Source organism: Camelina sativa, chromosome 1, assembly GCF_000633955.1.
Source record: "Camelina sativa cultivar DH55 chromosome 1, Cs, whole genome shotgun sequence".
Classification (NCBI taxonomy): domain Eukaryota; kingdom Viridiplantae; phylum Streptophyta; class Magnoliopsida; order Brassicales; family Brassicaceae; genus Camelina; species Camelina sativa.
Window position 1 is genome coordinate 9,342,730 of NC_025685.1, and position 17,441 is coordinate 9,360,170.

Sequence of the window (17,441 nt, forward strand, 5' to 3'; positions counted from 1 at the left end):
AAAAAGGGGGCACAATGTGAATCTTAATCATAGGACCTAGTCCCATATGTCGAATGAGAGAAGTAGAGACATGTGTCGTGAAAGAGAGAAAGAAGCATGACTACTACTCTACTAGTCCCTCTTTAATCATGTCAATGCTCTGTCTATTTCGTCTATGCTTCTTGTTGATTAAATCGCCGAAGACAGTAAGAACCGAACCGTAGCTGGCTAGCTAGTCAGTCACTTGGCTAATGTAACACTCGTATTGTACTTTGGATATATCACATATTAACAAAAGCATGAATGAATGAATACATGAAATTTTATAGAAATTAATGTCGCGGCCATTCAAAATCTTTGTAACTGCAACAACTATTATCTCTCACCTAATAACCAATCATTTGTTTTTCTCTCTTTTTTTTTTTAAAAAAAAAATGATAAGAAAAGAAGAGAAAAAGAAGAATCCTCCTACAACGGTCGAGTAAAGTAGATCCGAGAATGAATAGATTAATATCAAAGTTTGAATCTTTAATTATCATTTACTCTCTTTTTTTCATTTCCCTCTCCTTCAAATTTTGAATCATTCAGTCGTCTCTCTCTCTCTCTCTCCCATTCTGTTTATCTCACGATCGCTGGATCTCGCAAGCTGTGTCAATGGCAGACAATCGCTTCACCGGAGGAGCCTTACCCACTTCTTCTAAATGGAGTTTCCTTCCCAAATCCGTATCAGCCCATTTGAAACCGAACTCAAACCCTAGATCCGACATCGAAAACTTCCCTCCTCACGACCCAAACATCCACACTCCGCGAAATCGATCCGTCTCTAAATCACTCAATCGCCGAGGTGAAGTTTCATCGTCTCGGGTAAGTGAAAGATCCTTTCTCATTCGATCGAATTGTGTGATTCTTTTCTATTGTTTCCCCTAATGGGTTTGGTGGAGATCTGAATACTAATATCAGAGAAAGGGAGTGTCGGCTGTGAAACTTCGGAATGAAGTGGAAGAAGAAGAAGAAGAAGCCTTGAATCCACATGTAAAGGTTGGTTCTTTCTATTTTTGGAGAATCCTTTTGCTCGGATTTTTAAGAGCCTTTTTGCTTTTCTTTCCTTATAAAAAATTGGGGGTTCTAACTCAATTTTGTTGTATATCAAAAGGTTGTGGTGAGGATTAAACCTACAAAGGAGTATTGCTGGAAAGTTAAAAAAGTTTCCAATGATTCCTATTCTGTTCAGGATCGCCAGTTTACATTTGATTCTGTTCTCGACTCTATTCTAAATCAGGTTCCACTCTCTTTCTCTCTCACATACACAAAATCAGCAGCTATGTTTTCTTGTATTGTGTTTGTGTGTAACTTGTTTATTATACTTGTTGATGATGCCAGGATGATGTATTTCAACAAGTAGGTGTTCCTTTGGTTCGGGATGCATTATCAGGTTACAACACTAGTGTGTTATCATATGGACAGGTATTGAAATGATTTTGGTTTTTTTTTAGTGCTACTGAAACCAATTGATCACTATACGAAGTTGAAAATATATTATTCTTTTGTTGGATCCTTTTAGAATGGAAGTGGGAAGACCTATACAATGTGGGGTCCTGCAGGTTCAATGCTTGAGGATCCATCTCCTAAAGGCGAGCAAGGACTCGCACCTCGAGTCTTTCAGATGCTGTTTTCTGAAATTCAGAGAGTAAGTTATGCTTTCTTACTATTTGCTATAAGGTTTTGTTTGATTATGAGAGCTAGGATTGGTTGGTTCATTAATGAGCGTCATCCTTTTGCCAATTATGCAGGAGAAGATGAAGTCCGCAGGAAAAGAAGTGAACTTTCAGTGCCGTTGTTCCTTTCTTGAGGTATTTTCCAAACCCATATGAAGGATTCTTTCTTTTGAATTTCCTGACTTAGATTCCTCAATCTTTTCATGCAGATATACAATGGACAAATCAGTGATTTGATTGATCAAACCCAGAGAAACCTTAAGGCTAGCTTCACTAGTATACAGTTTTCTTCCCAGTGTTAATCTTTGTTGAGCGTAAATTTTCTGATTATTTATTGTCTCATACGGCAGATAAAGGATGATACAAAGAATGGTATTCATGTCGAGAAGTTGACCGAGGAATATGTAGATAGCTACGAGGATGTTGCTCAAATACTGATGAAGGTATCATGCCAGCTTCATCTATTAAGTATTCTAAGTTATGAATATATTATGTATAGCGTTTCACTATATCTTGGAAACCGCTATTTGCTTCTGTTGATGAAGTAATCATTTCTCCACTGATTCCAACTCTATATCCCATGTTCCGGTGTGCACTTTACAGGGACTTTCAAGCAGAAAAGTTGGAGCAACTAGCACAAGTTTTCAAAGTTCTCGATCACACGTCATATTTTCTTTCATTGTCGAGTCTTGGAATAAGGTATACTCATATTTTGACTATCTTTGCCTATTCCAATCTGATGAGCGAATGATCAAATACTATCTGCGCACAGGGAGCCTCATCAAGATGTTTCAATACTACCAGAACAAGCAGGATCAACCTTGTTGATCTTGCTGGAGTGGGAACAAACGTACGTGACGCTACTAAGCATTGTGTGGAGGAAGAAAAGTTCTTGAAGAAGTCTCTGTCTGAGCTCGGGTATAACTTTATGAACTCCCTGTGTTAGCATCCAGAATAGGGAACATAAGATCAACAACTTCATTAGTGTTCTATTAAAATTTTCATTCTTAACTATTGGTGCAGCCATGTTGTAAACGCTCTGGCGAGAAACGTTCACCCTGGAATATCCGATCGCAGTCTTCATAAAACCTCATGCTTGACGCATTTATTGCAAGAATCTCTTGGTGGAAATTCAAAACTCACTATCCTGTGCAACATTTTTCCGAGCGACAAGTATTTTTCTTCACCTTGCTATTACTAATTAGTTAAATATAAGCATAATAGCCTGATGGTACCAAGTATTAAGATTCAATCAATACAATGATCTTGTTAACATTCAAATTAATGCTAAATATGCTGAAAGAATAAAGCTCAAAACACTTAAGCATCTTAATGACAGGATGCACACTAGATGTACTAATAGAGCTCGTTTGTGTAACACAGAGACACAAAAAGAACAATGAGCACCCTTAGATTTGGTGAGCGGGCTAAAGCCATGGGAAACAAGCCAATGATTAATGAGATCTCGGAAGAAGATGTGAATGATTTGAGTGACCAGATTCGTCTGCTAAAGGTAATACCCTCTTCCACCAACACCATTCCCTTTTTTATCTTTCGGTTTTCAAAGTTGGATGTCATTCAAATATCATTTACAACCATTTTTGCAGGAAGAACTGACAAGAGCCAAAGCCGATATTTGTCATTCTGTTGGGAGTAAAAACGATTATTTTGGAGCTAAGAGTCCACGTGAAAGCTTGAATCAACTAAGAGTCAGTCTTAACCGCTCTTTGATGCTGCCAAAAATTGATAATGACGAGGAAGAGATAACGGTTGATGAAGATGATGTAAAGGAACTGCATCAGCAGATCAAGTCCTTGCGTGGTTCATTCAACCAGAAACTAAAGAAGCTCCCTGTCAGCAGAGAGTCAGTCAGCTCTTCGTTTGTAACAGCATTCGACGAATCAGAGCTTATGGACGATGATATGGACGATGATGTGATTTGTTCAGAAGCTGAAGATAAATATTTTGGTGAATCTTTGAAAGAACATGAAGAAGACAGTGCAGATGCAGTAAATAAATCAAGGACAAAGGAATTTGCATTGGAAAACAGCATATCAGTCATTCCCTGGCGTCAATCCTTAATCTTGCAAGAACCAATCCAGTCAGAGTCACCTAAAATCAGAGACTCTTTAAGGAAGAGCATAGCTCTCTCTTCATCATGTCTCAGGAATCAGAATAGCCTGGCGCAGAGCATAAAGTCCACCTGTTTTGCAGAGAGCCAACATATCAGATCATCTTTACGTGGAAGCACGATATTCGCAGGTTCTACAGAGTCTCTAGCTGCAAGTCTGCGGAGAGGCTTGGATATTATTGACAATCCGCAAAACCCTGCATTAAACCGATGCTCAGTTTCTTTGTCTTCTGATAACTTGACCATGCAACCTTCCACAGAGATACTACAAGATGATAAACCTTTAACAGATGATCGACTACCTCTGTCGCCATTCTGTTCTTCCTGCAGACTTTGCAGCTCCAAGTTATCAAGTGTAGTTGAGGGAGTAAGTATATCAAGTGATATAGCAGAGAAAGTATGTTTTATAGTTTTTAATTAAAATGACAGTTATCCTGAAGCTAACATTGTTGGATTCATTGTGAATCAGGATGGAAATCATGTGGAAGGGGTTATTGAGAAGCAGCAAAAGCTTGAAAAGTTGTGCATAGAGCAAGCAGCCAAGATTGAACAGCTAACGCGCCTGGTAACCCAACTTTTGTGTCTTATGTCTATTGAAAACTTGAATCACACATATGGTTTAGCAGTCTGGTTACTAAATTATATCTTCTTCAGGTAGAGCAACACAAGCTTCAAACTGAGGATGAAACAGAAGAACTTGTGGGAGCAAGTAAAGGAGAACGACTTCCTTCTGCAAATGAAAACCAGGTTGGTACTTACTTCAGCTTACTCTGACCATATCTATAGTGGAAAAATATGAGAAATTGTAACATATATCCCAATTAAATGGTTCTGCAGTATCTCAGCTGTACTGATGTTGTTGAGAGTGGCCAAGCAGAAGTCATAACTGAAAAATATGACGTAAAACAAATCCGGGATGACGACTCCAAAAAGACAGACTTTGATATTGGCGAGAAGGAGGCATTACTCAAAGAAATTGAAGATCTGAAAGCCAAGTTGCAGACGCCTGTAACCATGTCCACTGACGAACTGAGGTCATCTCTGTTGGCTCGTTCATTTCAACTCCGTAACAAGACTTCTGAAAAAGATATAGAAGAAGAAAGACTCAAGTGCACAGAAATGGAAAGCGAGTGGATATCATTGACCGATGAACTCAGAGTTGAGATTGAAACTCAACGTACGCGTGCAGAGAAAGCTGAAGCACAGCTTAAACAAGAGAAACTATCTTCTGAGGAGTTAGAGGATGCACTTCGAAGATCTGTTCTAGGTCATGCCAGGTTTGTTGAACACTACACAGAGCTACAAGAGAAGTACAACGAATTAGGATCAAAGCATAAAGCAACAGTGGAATGGATAACAGAGTTGAAGAAGGCAGTAGCAAAGGCTGGAAAAAAGGGTTGCGGTTCTCGTTTCGCTAAGTCACTTGCTACTGAGCTCTCAGCTCTTAGAGTAGAAAGAGAACGAGAAAGGGATTTGTTGAAGAGAGAAAACGTAAGCCTTAAGATTCAACTAAGGAATACTGCTGAAGCTGTTCATACTGCTGGAGAAGTTCTTGTTAGACTCAGAGAAGCCGAACAATCAGCATCAGCTGCTGAGGTAACAAAACAAAGTTGTCATATTCTAATTGATGAAAATCATGGTTTGTGAGTGTGACATTATTGTTTTCTGAGTTTTGGCCTCCCACTATGAACATATTTGGTTGCAGGAAAAGCTCAATGAAGCAGAAGAAGAAAACGAGAAGCTAAAGAAGAAAATGGAAAAGTTGAAGAGGAGACACAAGTTGGAAGTGGCAACAATCAAAAAGAATCTAAAGCAAAACACGCTACCAGAATCTGCATTGCAGCCACTAAATCAGAAGAACTCAGCTATCGAGGAAGAAGGAATGTAGAAACATATACCACAGCGCATAACTTGAAGACCCTTCTTGGATCTGATTGGTATATACACACACACCTTTGTTCTGCTTATTTTTCCCCTTGGTGCTAATAATAATATTCTGATGTCCTTTTTCCACAAGGCATTTTGGTTTTGGCTTTTTCCCCGTTGAATTATTTGTTCCACTGTATTTGATTTGAATAATCTTGGTTGTGGCGTGCAGACTTGGTAATTCATTTTTTTATTTGTTCATCTTGATTTTATGAATCTTATGAGAAAATCTTATGAGATATAATAAGACTTTGATTGACGAGAATCCTCTTTTGCCAAATCGACGGTGGCTTACTTTTTGTTAAAATAAAATCCGCTTGGCTCACCAAAAAAAAGAAAACTCACATTCTATGATATATGAGTGCCGTAGTGGTAAAGAAATTGGAAAGTTTTTGTGTATATGGAATATTTCTAGTTATGATTTTATATACGATTGCTAAGCTAAAAGCTAAAAGGCAATAAATCTCTACATTATGGAAACAAAAATATACGGACACATAAAAGAGGAAACTAGAAGCATAGAAGCTAATCAAGCTCATCTAATCTAAGTTGTTCCAATTATCATCTAAGAATTACACAGCTCTAGAAGAAACTCAGAACGATGCAGGCTACTCCATTGGTAAGTTATTCTCTGTTTTACTACATCTTTTTCCAATAAATAATCTATACTTTTCTTGATTCTCCTCTAATATTTCCAGCGTAACTTTATGAACAGACATGTGTTTTTGGTGTGAATATTGGACTCAAAGGTTACGAAAAGATGTTAAATAAAATCTACCAGGGCATTGGAGGTAATTAAAGAACTTTGAGTCTTGAAGATTTTCTTGTCAATTACCCAAGACTAATTAAAACTGTGTTGTCATCCTCTGAAACATTTAAAGGTTTAAAGCTCGATGTGTCAAACTGGTTGGTATATCTACGGGGAGAAGTTGATCCTATAGTATTCATTAAGAAATTGTATGTAGCGAGAAGGTACGTTGAGCTTTTCCGAATTGATTATGGATATGAAGAGAATCCACAAGGAACCCGGAGACCAAATTCCCACTTCATGGTTTGTTTATATTTCTCACAACTTCTTTCCTTTTTCACTACTTCCCGTACTTATCAATGGTTTTGAATTTAACATTGTGTGTTTTTGGCTTCTGTAGAGATGTTGCTTCGAGCTAAACACATTAGAAATAAGTTGGTATAAGAAAATCATAGGAGCTTTGAAGACCATCCAAGGTTCAGTATTTTTCTCTAGCTAGATCATCAATTTTTGGACAAAAATGTTTTAGGTTTTTGTTTAGTTTTGATTCATGTGGGTTTGGTTTCAGGTGTATCATTTACCTTAGACGCACAACCAGCTATGGGATATCCGATGGCATACTTATGTGGGAACATTGAAATTGGAGTGCTCATGAAGATGCTCGTGAAGACAGGGATTGAACTGTCGGCAATGGAATATGGTGTCGAGTATAAAGATGCAAACTTAAACCCACCTCCCAAGAAACTTGAGGCTCCTCCTGCAAATGGAACTGAGACACAGCCCACAAAAGACACGGTGCCTCCTACACCTAAGGTTGTTAGTACATCATTAACGGAGCACAAACAAGTCATATACAAGAAGCCTCGCGGTTTTAGACGGTTATTTTGTAAATAAAATCATGTCGTCATTAGAACCATAGCATCATTGTTTTGGAGACCAAAGAAAGGATCATTAAATAACACGTTTGAATGCAATTATTTTTTATTTGTAGATGACGTTTAAATACGTAAGAAGATAAATAATGTTTAATACGAAAGAAGAAATATATATAGAACAAAACGTTATCGTGCAAGCAGCCAGCTTTCTTAAGGGCTCCCCAACGTGACTCGACGCTGATATATATATAACATATTAACATATTCACTTTTTGCTCGGTTGGCAATGAAATGGGTTTGTTATTACTTATTAGTACTTTTTTTAGTGCCTCGTTTGAGTGCAATTGTATTCTTAATTATGTTTGTTGATAATCTTTGGTTCGAAAGAAAGAAATATAATGTTTTCATACATAACGATCACATGTTAAGTATGTTAAGTAGTAATGCATTTGTTTAGATTAGTTCTCAATTTCAGTCAGTCACATGGGAGTAATAAATGATAATTTTGATTATTTTTCTCATTGTGATTATAATAGTGCAATTATGATGTTTGAGATTTGACCAAAAGTGTATGTAGAACACATGTTATCGTGCAAGCAGCCAGCTTTCCGAAGGTGACTCGACGCTATTATAGATGAACTCATATTAATTACAACTTAAAACGACAGATAAGCATATATATATATATGGTCTCGCGTTGTAACATTTAACCCTAAGGAAATCAATACATACGCGTACGATTAATTTATTAATTAAACCCCAAACTCATTCACCATATAAATATGGTATCAGTATTCCAAGTTTTTTTCTAAAAATCAAACCAATATAGCCAATATGGATACTCTTGAAGCTCTTGTTTACGCTCTCATCTCCTTCTTCCTCTCTCTCCAACTCTTGTTCTGGAGATTCCGGCCACGTTACACTGAAGTTACGTCTACGTTGAGGCTGAACCGCCACCTTAACATCCGCGGCGGCCGTCTGACTTCCCGCAAGAGCTATAAGTTTGAGTTCATGTCTTATATGTCCAATAAAGCCAAGTCCGTCAATAAAGCACTAGAAGAGGCCGTTCCTCTCCGCCAGCCAGTTCTCAAGATCCATGAGGCTATGAGGTATACGCTTCTCTCGGATGGCAAACGTGTAAGACCAATGCTTTGCTTAGCTGCATGCGAGCTCGTGGGCGGACATGAGTCAACCGCAATGGCCGCTGCGTGTGGGGTTGAGATGCTCCACGCGTCGTCTCTCATTCTAGACGACCTCCCTTGCATGGACGACGACAGCCTCCGCCGTGGGAAACCCACTAACCATATAGTCTTTGGAGAAGGTATAGCCATATTAGCTTCTGATGCGCTCATAGCTTTGGCTGTCCAAAAGGCCGCCACATCAACTTTATCGGACGTTCCTTCAGAGAGGGTTCTCAGGAGCGTTCAGGAGATGGTGAAAGCAGTGGGGACGGAGGGGCTTGTTGCAGGTCAAGCGGCGGATTTGGCTGGAGAAGGTATGAGCTTTGATAATAACGAAGTGGGATTAGAGCATCTTGAGTTTACACATATTCATAAAACGGCTGCGTTGCTTGAAGCGGCAGCTGTCACGGGAGCTATAATGGGAGGTGGGTCGGATGAAGAAATAGAGAAGCTTAGGAGTTACGCAAGATGCATTGGTTTGATGTTTCAGGTGGTGGATGATGTGCTTGATGTGACGAAGTCATCGGAGGAGTTGGGGAAGACTGCAGGTAAAGATTTGATCGTCGGNAAATCATAGGAGCTTTGAAGACCATCCAAGGTTCAGTATTTTTCTCTAGCTAGATCATCAATTTTTGGACAAAAATGTTTTAGGTTTTTGTTTAGTTTTGATTCATGTGGGTTTGGTTTCAGGTGTATCATTTACCTTAGACGCACAACCAGCTATGGGATATCCGATGGCATACTTATGTGGGAACATTGAAATTGGAGTGCTCATGAAGATGCTCGTGAAGACAGGGATTGAACTGTCGGCAATGGAATATGGTGTCGAGTATAAAGATGCAAACTTAAACCCACCTCCCAAGAAACTTGAGGCTCCTCCTGCAAATGGAACTGAGACACAGCCCACAAAAGACACGGTGCCTCCTACACCTAAGGTTGTTAGTACATCATTAACGGAGCACAAACAAGTCATATACAAGAAGCCTCGCGGTTTTAGACGGTTATTTTGTAAATAAAATCATGTCGTCATTAGAACCATAGCATCATTGTTTTGGAGACCAAAGAAAGGATCATTAAATAACACGTTTGAATGCAATTATTTTTTATTTGTAGATGACGTTTAAATACGTAAGAAGATAAATAATGTTTAATACGAAAGAAGAAATATATATAGAACAAAACGTTATCGTGCAAGCAGCCAGCTTTCTTAAGGGCTCCCCAACGTGACTCGACGCTGATATATATATAACATATTAACATATTCACTTTTTGCTCGGTTGGCAATGAAATGGGTTTGTTATTACTTATTAGTACTTTTTTTAGTGCCTCGTTTGAGTGCAATTGTATTCTTAATTATGTTTGTTGATAATCTTTGGTTCGAAAGAAAGAAATATAATGTTTTCATACATAACGATCACATGTTAAGTATGTTAAGTAGTAATGCATTTGTTTAGATTAGTTCTCAATTTCAGTCAGTCACATGGGAGTAATAAATGATAATTTTGATTATTTTTCTCATTGTGATTATAATAGTGCAATTATGATGTTTGAGATTTGACCAAAAGTGTATGTAGAACACATGTTATCGTGCAAGCAGCCAGCTTTCCGAAGGTGACTCGACGCTATTATAGATGAACTCATATTAATTACAACTTAAAACGACAGATAAGCATATATATATATATGGTCTCGCGTTGTAACATTTAACCCTAAGGAAATCAATACATACGCGTACGATTAATTTATTAATTAAACCCCAAACTCATTCACCATATAAATATGGTATCAGTATTCCAAGTTTTTTTCTAAAAATCAAACCAATATAGCCAATATGGATACTCTTGAAGCTCTTGTTTACGCTCTCATCTCCTTCTTCCTCTCTCTCCAACTCTTGTTCTGGAGATTCCGGCCACGTTACACTGAAGTTACGTCTACGTTGAGGCTGAACCGCCACCTTAACATCCGCGGCGGCCGTCTGACTTCCCGCAAGAGCTATAAGTTTGAGTTCATGTCTTATATGTCCAATAAAGCCAAGTCCGTCAATAAAGCACTAGAAGAGGCCGTTCCTCTCCGCCAGCCAGTTCTCAAGATCCATGAGGCTATGAGGTATACGCTTCTCTCGGATGGCAAACGCGTAAGACCAATGCTTTGCTTAGCTGCATGCGAGCTCGTGGGCGGACATGAGTCAACCGCAATGGCCGCTGCGTGTGGGGTTGAGATGCTCCACGCGTCGTCTCTCATTCTAGACGACCTCCCTTGCATGGACGACGACAGCCTCCGCCGTGGGAAACCCACTAACCATATAGTCTTTGGAGAAGGTATAGCCATATTAGCTTCTGATGCGCTCATAGCTTTGGCTGTTCAAAAGGCCGCCACATCAACTTTATCGGACGTTCCTTCAGAGAGGGTTCTCAGGAGCGTTCAGGAGATGGTGAAAGCAGTGGGGACGGAGGGGCTTGTTGCAGGTCAAGCGGCGGATTTGGCTGGAGAAGGTATGAGCTTTGATAATAACGAAGTGGGATTAGAGCATCTTGAGTTTACACATATTCATAAAACGGCTGCGTTGCTTGAAGCGGCAGCTGTCACGGGAGCTATAATGGGAGGTGGGTCGGATGAAGAAATAGAGAAGCTTAGGAGTTACGCAAGATGCATTGGTTTGATGTTTCAGGTGGTGGATGATGTGCTTGATGTGACGAAGTCATCGGAGGAGTTGGGGAAGACTGCAGGTAAAGATTTGATCGTCGGAAAGCTAACGTATCCGAGACTGATGGGAGTGGAGAAATCGAGGGAATATGCAGAGAGATTGAACAGAGAAGCTCGGGAACATCTTCAAGGGTTTAATTTAGACAAGGTGGCTCCTTTGTTGTCTCTCGCTGATTACATTCTCAACAGACAAAACTGACACTATTGCTCATCAAAAGCTTAACAACAAAAATTTGTGTCCAATGAAAAGTTTGATAACAAGAATTCAAAATTTGGATACGTAAAAAGAAAGCAATAAAACACACGAGACCCATATACAAACTTAGGCCTCATTCTACTTAATTGTTAACGGTCTTCACTTGTCCCTTTGGATGCAATCACTAAAGCAGGATAAATTGGGGTGTCCATCAATTTGTACTATATATTTCGCATACAATAATTCTGAAAGTTCTATATGCACATGCTAATTAACTAGTTGAAACTATATATAAACTAAAAATAAAGAGATAAATAATACAAATTAAAGATTTTTCTTATTCTTGATTGAGTTGTTGATGCTACTTTTTTTGTCAATGAACTTTCCAGTTTCGGAGATTGTTAACGAGAGATCTTGAGGGAACAACTTATTACAAACTAATTCTATATTGATTAGTACTTTATTATTTATTTTTTTGTCAACTATTGATTAGTACTTTAGTAGTAACACTAACAATTAATGGATTATGATTGGCTTAATTTTTTACTTAAATTCATGTTTGAATTATACTCCTTTATTGTTTTCCTCAATTATTCTATTAAAACGTAAATATCAAACGGAATTAAAAATATTTTTCTTTTGCGTTTTGCATACACTAATTGCTTTCGCAATTTCTGTATATATGATGTATTAATGTTTAAGAAACAGAGAGAAAATTAGTATTTTTTTTATTAAAGCTAGCTCACATGTTAAGTAGTAAATGCAACGGTAATTATATGCATTTGCATACTTGTAAAATATCCGACGTCGGAAAGGTATAAGGGATTTAAGTAATATATAAAGGGTTATGGTCTCTCAACTCATTGCCAATTAGTTTTGAGTTGAAAGCCCACGGTAAAGCCCGAATTTATATGGTATCAGAGCAGGTTGTTTCTTGGGCCACTCCATGGATGTTGTTCCCACATATGCTCACGTTTCAGATAGTCATGCCTGAGCCTGAGGAGGGGGGTTAGGACCTCTCCACTTATTGCTAATTGGTTTTGAGTTGGAAGCACACAGTAAAACCCGAATTTAATATTACGAATGAAACATGAGAGTAGTTAATGACAATTTTGTTTTTCCTTTATAATAAGGTTAGCGTGCAAGCCAACAGTTTTTGTAAACGCTCCCAACGTGCCCCGGCGCTATGAATCCATATACGATCCACATGATAATATTTCAACTTACAACGAGAGTAAGCTGTTTTTCATTGTGTGTTACGTAATTCAATTGCTTCAAAAATCAACAACTGTGATTTATTGACTAATTTAGTAAACTCGTCCACTATAAATATGGTATCAAGTATCAACAATGCGATTAAAAACGAACAAACCAAAGCCAAAGATGGAAAATCAAGAAGCTCTTGTTTACACTTTCATCTCCATCTTCATCTCTCTTCAGTTCTTGTTTTGGAGATTTCTAAGGCCGCGTTTCAATGCCCGCCAGACCCGCCACCTTGATCCGCCCAGCCACACCATGACTGCTGAAAGCTATGAATCAGAGTTCTTGTCTTATATGATCCGCAAATCTAAGCTTGTCAATAAGGCACTCGACGAGGCTGTTCCAGTATGCCAGACGCCAGTACTGAAGATCCGTGAGGCCATGAGGTACACGCTTCTCTTGGGCGGGAAACGAATACGGCCAATGCTTTGTCTGGCTGCATGCAACCTTGTGGGTGGGAAAGAGTCAACCGCAATGCCTGCCGCATGTGCGATTGAGATGATCCATGCGTCGTCACTCATTCAAGACGATCTACCTTGTATGGACGACGACAGCCTCCGACGCGGAAAACCCACAAATCATAAAGTCTTTGGCGAAAATATAGCCATCTTGGCAGTTGATGGGCTCATAGCTTTGGCCATCAAGCACATCGTGGAATCCACCTCATTGGACGTTCCTCCACCGAGAGTTCTCCGTGCCGTTCTAGAGATATCGAAAGCCGTGGGAACGGAAGGGCTAGTTGCGGGTCAAGCGGCGGATTTGGCTGGAGAAGGAATGAACTTTGATAATAATGAAGTGGGTTTAGAGCATCTTGAGTTTATACATATTCATAAAACGGCGGCGTTGCTTGAAGCGGCAGCTGTTATGGGAGGTATAGTGGGAGGTGGGTCAGATGAAGAAATAGAAAGTCTTAGAAGTTACGCGAGATGCGTTGGGTTGATGTTTCAGGTGGTGGATGATGTGACCAAGTCCTCGGAAGAGCTCGGTAAAACAGCCCGTAAAGATTTGATCTCGGAAAAGCTAACGTATCCCAAGTTGATGGGAGTGGAGAAGTCGGGAGTATATGCTGACAAGTTGAACAGAGAAGCTCGGGAACATCTTAAAACGTTTGATTCAGACAAGGCAGCTCCGTTGCTGTTTCTTGCTGATTACGTTGTCAACAGACAAAACTGACGTGTGTCTTAAAACTCCTTTATTTATTGTAACCTAATAAACCGAGTAAACCAAAAAAATCCAATTTTAGTTCATGTAATCCATTCAAATTTAACTTGGTTTAGTTTTTGCTTAATCCGGGTAACCGAAGTAAGTCGTCTTCTTCGTATGCAGTAGTAGTGTCAAACACTGACGTGGCAGATTTCAATCTTTTGCTCTGTTCTTGCTTGTAGATGTGAATCTCAATCTCTCCATTATCATGCTCTCTTGATATTCTTAGGTTTCTCGTAATCTCCAGAAATGGGTTCTTCTTCAGAAACGGAAAGCGAAAGCAGAGGTTTTCAAAACCCAGATTGGGAAACAGAGTTTAATCGATTCGAGGATTCGATTTCATCTGGTTCGGCTTCAATTCGAGTAAGATCTATTATAAAGTTATCAGATTTAGCGACTCGAGTACCCGAGAGTTATATACTCCGTGCAATTCCGATCCTCGCCGGTCTTCTTCGTGTCTCCGATGATCCCAATCGTTCCGTTCAAGCTGCCGCCGCGCATTGCTTAAAACGTATCGCCTGTCACGGCGGTGAAGATGGCGGGTTTGCGGTTACGATGGGGAGGTGTGGTGCGATTGCTAGCTTGCTAGGGTTGTTACTTGAGGCGAATACTAATAATAATGGTGATGTGTTCCGGGGGATTTGGGTGAAGTGTTTGTGGAGTTTAGTTACTTTTGGATCTTCGATTCGAGTTGGTTTGGCTAGGTTAGGTGGTTTAGAGATTGTGATTCGTGAGTTGAATAATTGGGAAGATGATGGGAGTAGATGGTATTTGTTAGAGATCCTTAGTGCTTTGACAACGATACGTGAGAGCAGACGTGTTCTTGTTCATTCAGGAGGGCTTAAGTTTCTTGTTGAAGCTGCTAAAGTTGGGAACTTGGCGTCCAGAGAGAGATCTTGTCATGCAATCGGATTGATAGGTGTTACTAGACGAGCTAGGCGAATGTTGGTTGAAGCAGGAGTGATTACAGCACTTGTGGATCTATATCGAGATGGGGATAATAAGGCAAAGCTTTTAGCTGGTAATGCCTTAGGGATCATATCTGCTCAGACCGAGTACATTAGGCCTGTTACTGAAGCTGGTTCCATTCCTTTGTACGTTGAGCTTCTCTCAGGACAAGATCCATTGGGGAAAGATATTGCAGAGGATGTGTTCTGTATATTAGCTGTAGCTGAGGGTAATGCTGTTTTGATAGCGGAACAACTTGTGAGGATCTTGAGAGAAGGTGATAACGAAGCCAAGTTGGCGGCTTCTGATGTGCTATGGGATCTTGCGGGTTATAGGCATTCTGTATCTGTTATTAGAGAGTCTGGCGCTATTCCTTTGCTGATCGAGCTTTTGAGAGATGGATCCCTTGAGTTTAGAGAGAGGATTTCTGGAGCTATCTCTCAGTTGAGTTATAATGAGAATGACCGTGAGGCCTTTTCTGATTCCGGTATGATACCAATTCTGATTGAATGGTTGGCTGATGAGTCGGAAGAGCTCAGGGATAACGCAGCTGAGGCACTTATTAATTTCTCTGAAGACCAAGAGCATTATGCTAGAGTGCATGAGGCAATAAGCCATCCTGTGTTTCAGAGTATGCAGAGCAGACTTGCTAGAATCAGAGCTTCCCATGAACTAATGGTACGGTCAATTAGAAGGGTCACACTCGAACATCTTGTCCGGGATCCAGATCGTCTCTGATCCAGCTTTCCATCTGTTTTGATGGATGTTTATAATCTGACTTGGAAAGAAGGACTCAAATGTTGTTGTTTGATTTGCAATTTTGTTTTTGATACGTTTGTATACACATGTACTAATAAAAGTCTAAAAGATATCAAATTTTGAATGGATTTGGAATCTTCATCTTCAGTCTTCTTTTATATGATTCTGCATCCAGTGGTTGGACCGTAAGAGTCGTACACAATTTTATAAATCTCAGGCCTAGGCTGCTCGTTGTGAACCACAGGACATTGAGCGATGCAGCAATTGTGTAACGGACTTTCCATCAACTTGTGGCTTCTTCTCCGGCTTTACTTCTTCAAGAGTCTCTAAAGTTGCGAAACATGCTTTCTTCCTCAACTCAATTACCAAATAGGCTGCATCAACATCTTCTCCAATCACCACAAGCTCATCCTGAAATTCCCCTTCCACAGCCACTGAGGTTACACCTGCGATTCCAAGATACAGTTGTATAAAAGTTTCAACTTTTTAACCATTAGAAAACCAACCATTCTCGGTTTAAAACTTTGAATCTGTTAGACACTTACCATTTGCAACTACAGCTGCTTGCATTGCTTTCTTCCTGCATTTGTCACTGTTCAGCGACAATTTGATACGCATCTTTTGCTGCAGAAATGCTCCAACATAACCACAAAAACCCATGAGTCAAGAGAAGAGACAGATCAAGAACCATAACGTCCTTGATTATCGAAATAAAATGAAGAGACTTTAAGGAACAACAAAAAGTTAGCACCTTCATTGTCCTGACGAAGCTTTGTATCTCTCTAAAGGGATTGTTTTTAAAGAATCGAAGCCAAACTTCCTCAGATAGGAGTTAAAGAGTCCCAAACCCTAGGCACAATGGGTCTCCTTTTGCACGGATTCAAAAGCTAAAAAGCGTCTACACACTGAGTTTCAAGGACAGAGAGAGAGAGAGAGAGTAGACGTTAACGAATTCTACACACTGAGTTTTGAAGACAAAATCGCATGAGAGAGAGAGAGAGAGTACTACGCTTACGAAGCTTCTGGACCGAATCAGACACCAACTCTTCGAATTTGCTTCACAGAGATTCCAATTTCTCGTCTGTGTTGTACGATCCTTTGATTCAATCCAACAAGAAGAAGAAACAAATGGGAAGAGAAGAATAAAAATAGAAACAGGTAAGTAGTTCTCTCTTTTGTTCTCTGAATGAGTTGGGGAAAAAAACAACAACACTGATACATACATGCTTTTTAACTTGATCCACAAGGTCGCCATATCCCCTGACAGATTTACCAATGGTTCAGTGTTTAATTACCACAGTGCCATTGGGGTTTTGACTTCTTTGAAAATATGTCCCAATGCTGTCGCCTGTACAAGACTACTCTCAACCAATTACATAACACACGTTACGTCAATATCACTAGTAAAGTAGTAATAGTTGAATTTAGCTATATATATATTTTGTAATAGAATTATCTTAATACATATATATTTAGGATTATCATCATCTCAAGTATCATCATCATATAAAGTACCAATATTTAATGAAAAGAAATTGGAAGCAAATGAAATGACAAAGCACAACAACAACAACAAGGATAGTATAACTAAAAACAAAACAAAAAACGAATGGTCTCCCTAAGATCTCTCTAAAAATCTAAATAATCTTTAGACAACACACATAGGCAAACAAAATCAAGTCTTGCAAAATTGACAAACTTGGGTTTTGTCTATTCTTGGTGGGTTTTGTTCCCTCTCTTCTGTTCATACGTTTTTTCTTTTCTCTTGTTTGCAAGACAGGAGAGAGAGAGAAGGAAAAGTTCTTTTGGATCAACAA

The 17,441-nt window shown here is 39.3% G+C and overlaps 6 protein-coding genes and 1 pseudogene across 6 annotated transcripts; 6 read left to right on the forward strand and 1 right to left on the reverse strand.

Moving 5' to 3' along the window:
* LOC104785105 (kinesin-like protein KIN-12F) lies at window positions 510-5,932 on the forward strand. Its single transcript, XM_010510251.2, has 17 exons — window positions 510-843; window positions 940-1,017; window positions 1,133-1,258; window positions 1,360-1,443; window positions 1,541-1,666; window positions 1,770-1,829; window positions 1,904-1,957; window positions 2,045-2,137; window positions 2,298-2,393; window positions 2,467-2,612; window positions 2,718-2,867; window positions 3,078-3,207; window positions 3,302-4,192; window positions 4,295-4,390; window positions 4,480-4,572; window positions 4,663-5,421; window positions 5,531-5,932. The coding sequence occupies exons 1-17, from the start codon at window positions 634-636 to the stop codon at window positions 5,711-5,713; spliced, it is 3,375 nt and encodes a 1,124-aa protein (XP_010508553.1). The 5' UTR covers window positions 510-633; the 3' UTR covers window positions 5,714-5,932.
* On the forward strand, window positions 6,353-7,393 carry LOC104705803. Its single transcript, XM_010421884.1, has 5 exons — window positions 6,353-6,370; window positions 6,467-6,542; window positions 6,633-6,802; window positions 6,900-6,975; window positions 7,068-7,393. The coding sequence occupies exons 1-5, from the start codon at window positions 6,353-6,355 to the stop codon at window positions 7,391-7,393; spliced, it is 666 nt and encodes a 221-aa protein (XP_010420186.1).
* Window positions 8,209-9,132, forward strand: LOC104785098 (geranylgeranyl pyrophosphate synthase 10, mitochondrial-like). Its single transcript, XM_019246859.1, has 2 exons — window positions 8,209-8,869; window positions 8,957-9,132. Exons 1-2 carry the CDS (start codon window positions 8,209-8,211, stop codon window positions 9,130-9,132), a joined length of 837 nt encoding a protein of 278 aa, XP_019102404.1.
* Window positions 10,387-11,617, forward strand: LOC104785116 (geranylgeranyl pyrophosphate synthase 10, mitochondrial-like). Its single transcript, XM_019241152.1, has 2 exons — window positions 10,387-11,047; window positions 11,135-11,617. Exons 1-2 carry the CDS (start codon window positions 10,387-10,389, stop codon window positions 11,455-11,457), a joined length of 984 nt encoding a protein of 327 aa, XP_019096697.1. The 3' UTR covers window positions 11,458-11,617.
* LOC104785125 (geranylgeranyl pyrophosphate synthase 10, mitochondrial-like) lies at window positions 12,833-13,969 on the forward strand. The gene has a single exon (XM_010510273.2). It carries the CDS (start codon window positions 12,838-12,840, stop codon window positions 13,885-13,887), a length of 1,050 nt encoding a protein of 349 aa, XP_010508575.1. The 5' UTR covers window positions 12,833-12,837; the 3' UTR covers window positions 13,888-13,969.
* On the forward strand, window positions 14,056-15,763 carry LOC104785143 (U-box domain-containing protein 4-like). The gene has a single exon (XM_010510294.2). The coding sequence runs from the start codon at window positions 14,167-14,169 to the stop codon at window positions 15,601-15,603; it is 1,437 nt and encodes a 478-aa protein (XP_010508596.1). The 5' UTR covers window positions 14,056-14,166; the 3' UTR covers window positions 15,604-15,763.
* Window positions 15,765-16,248, reverse strand: LOC104785133 (annotated as a pseudogene).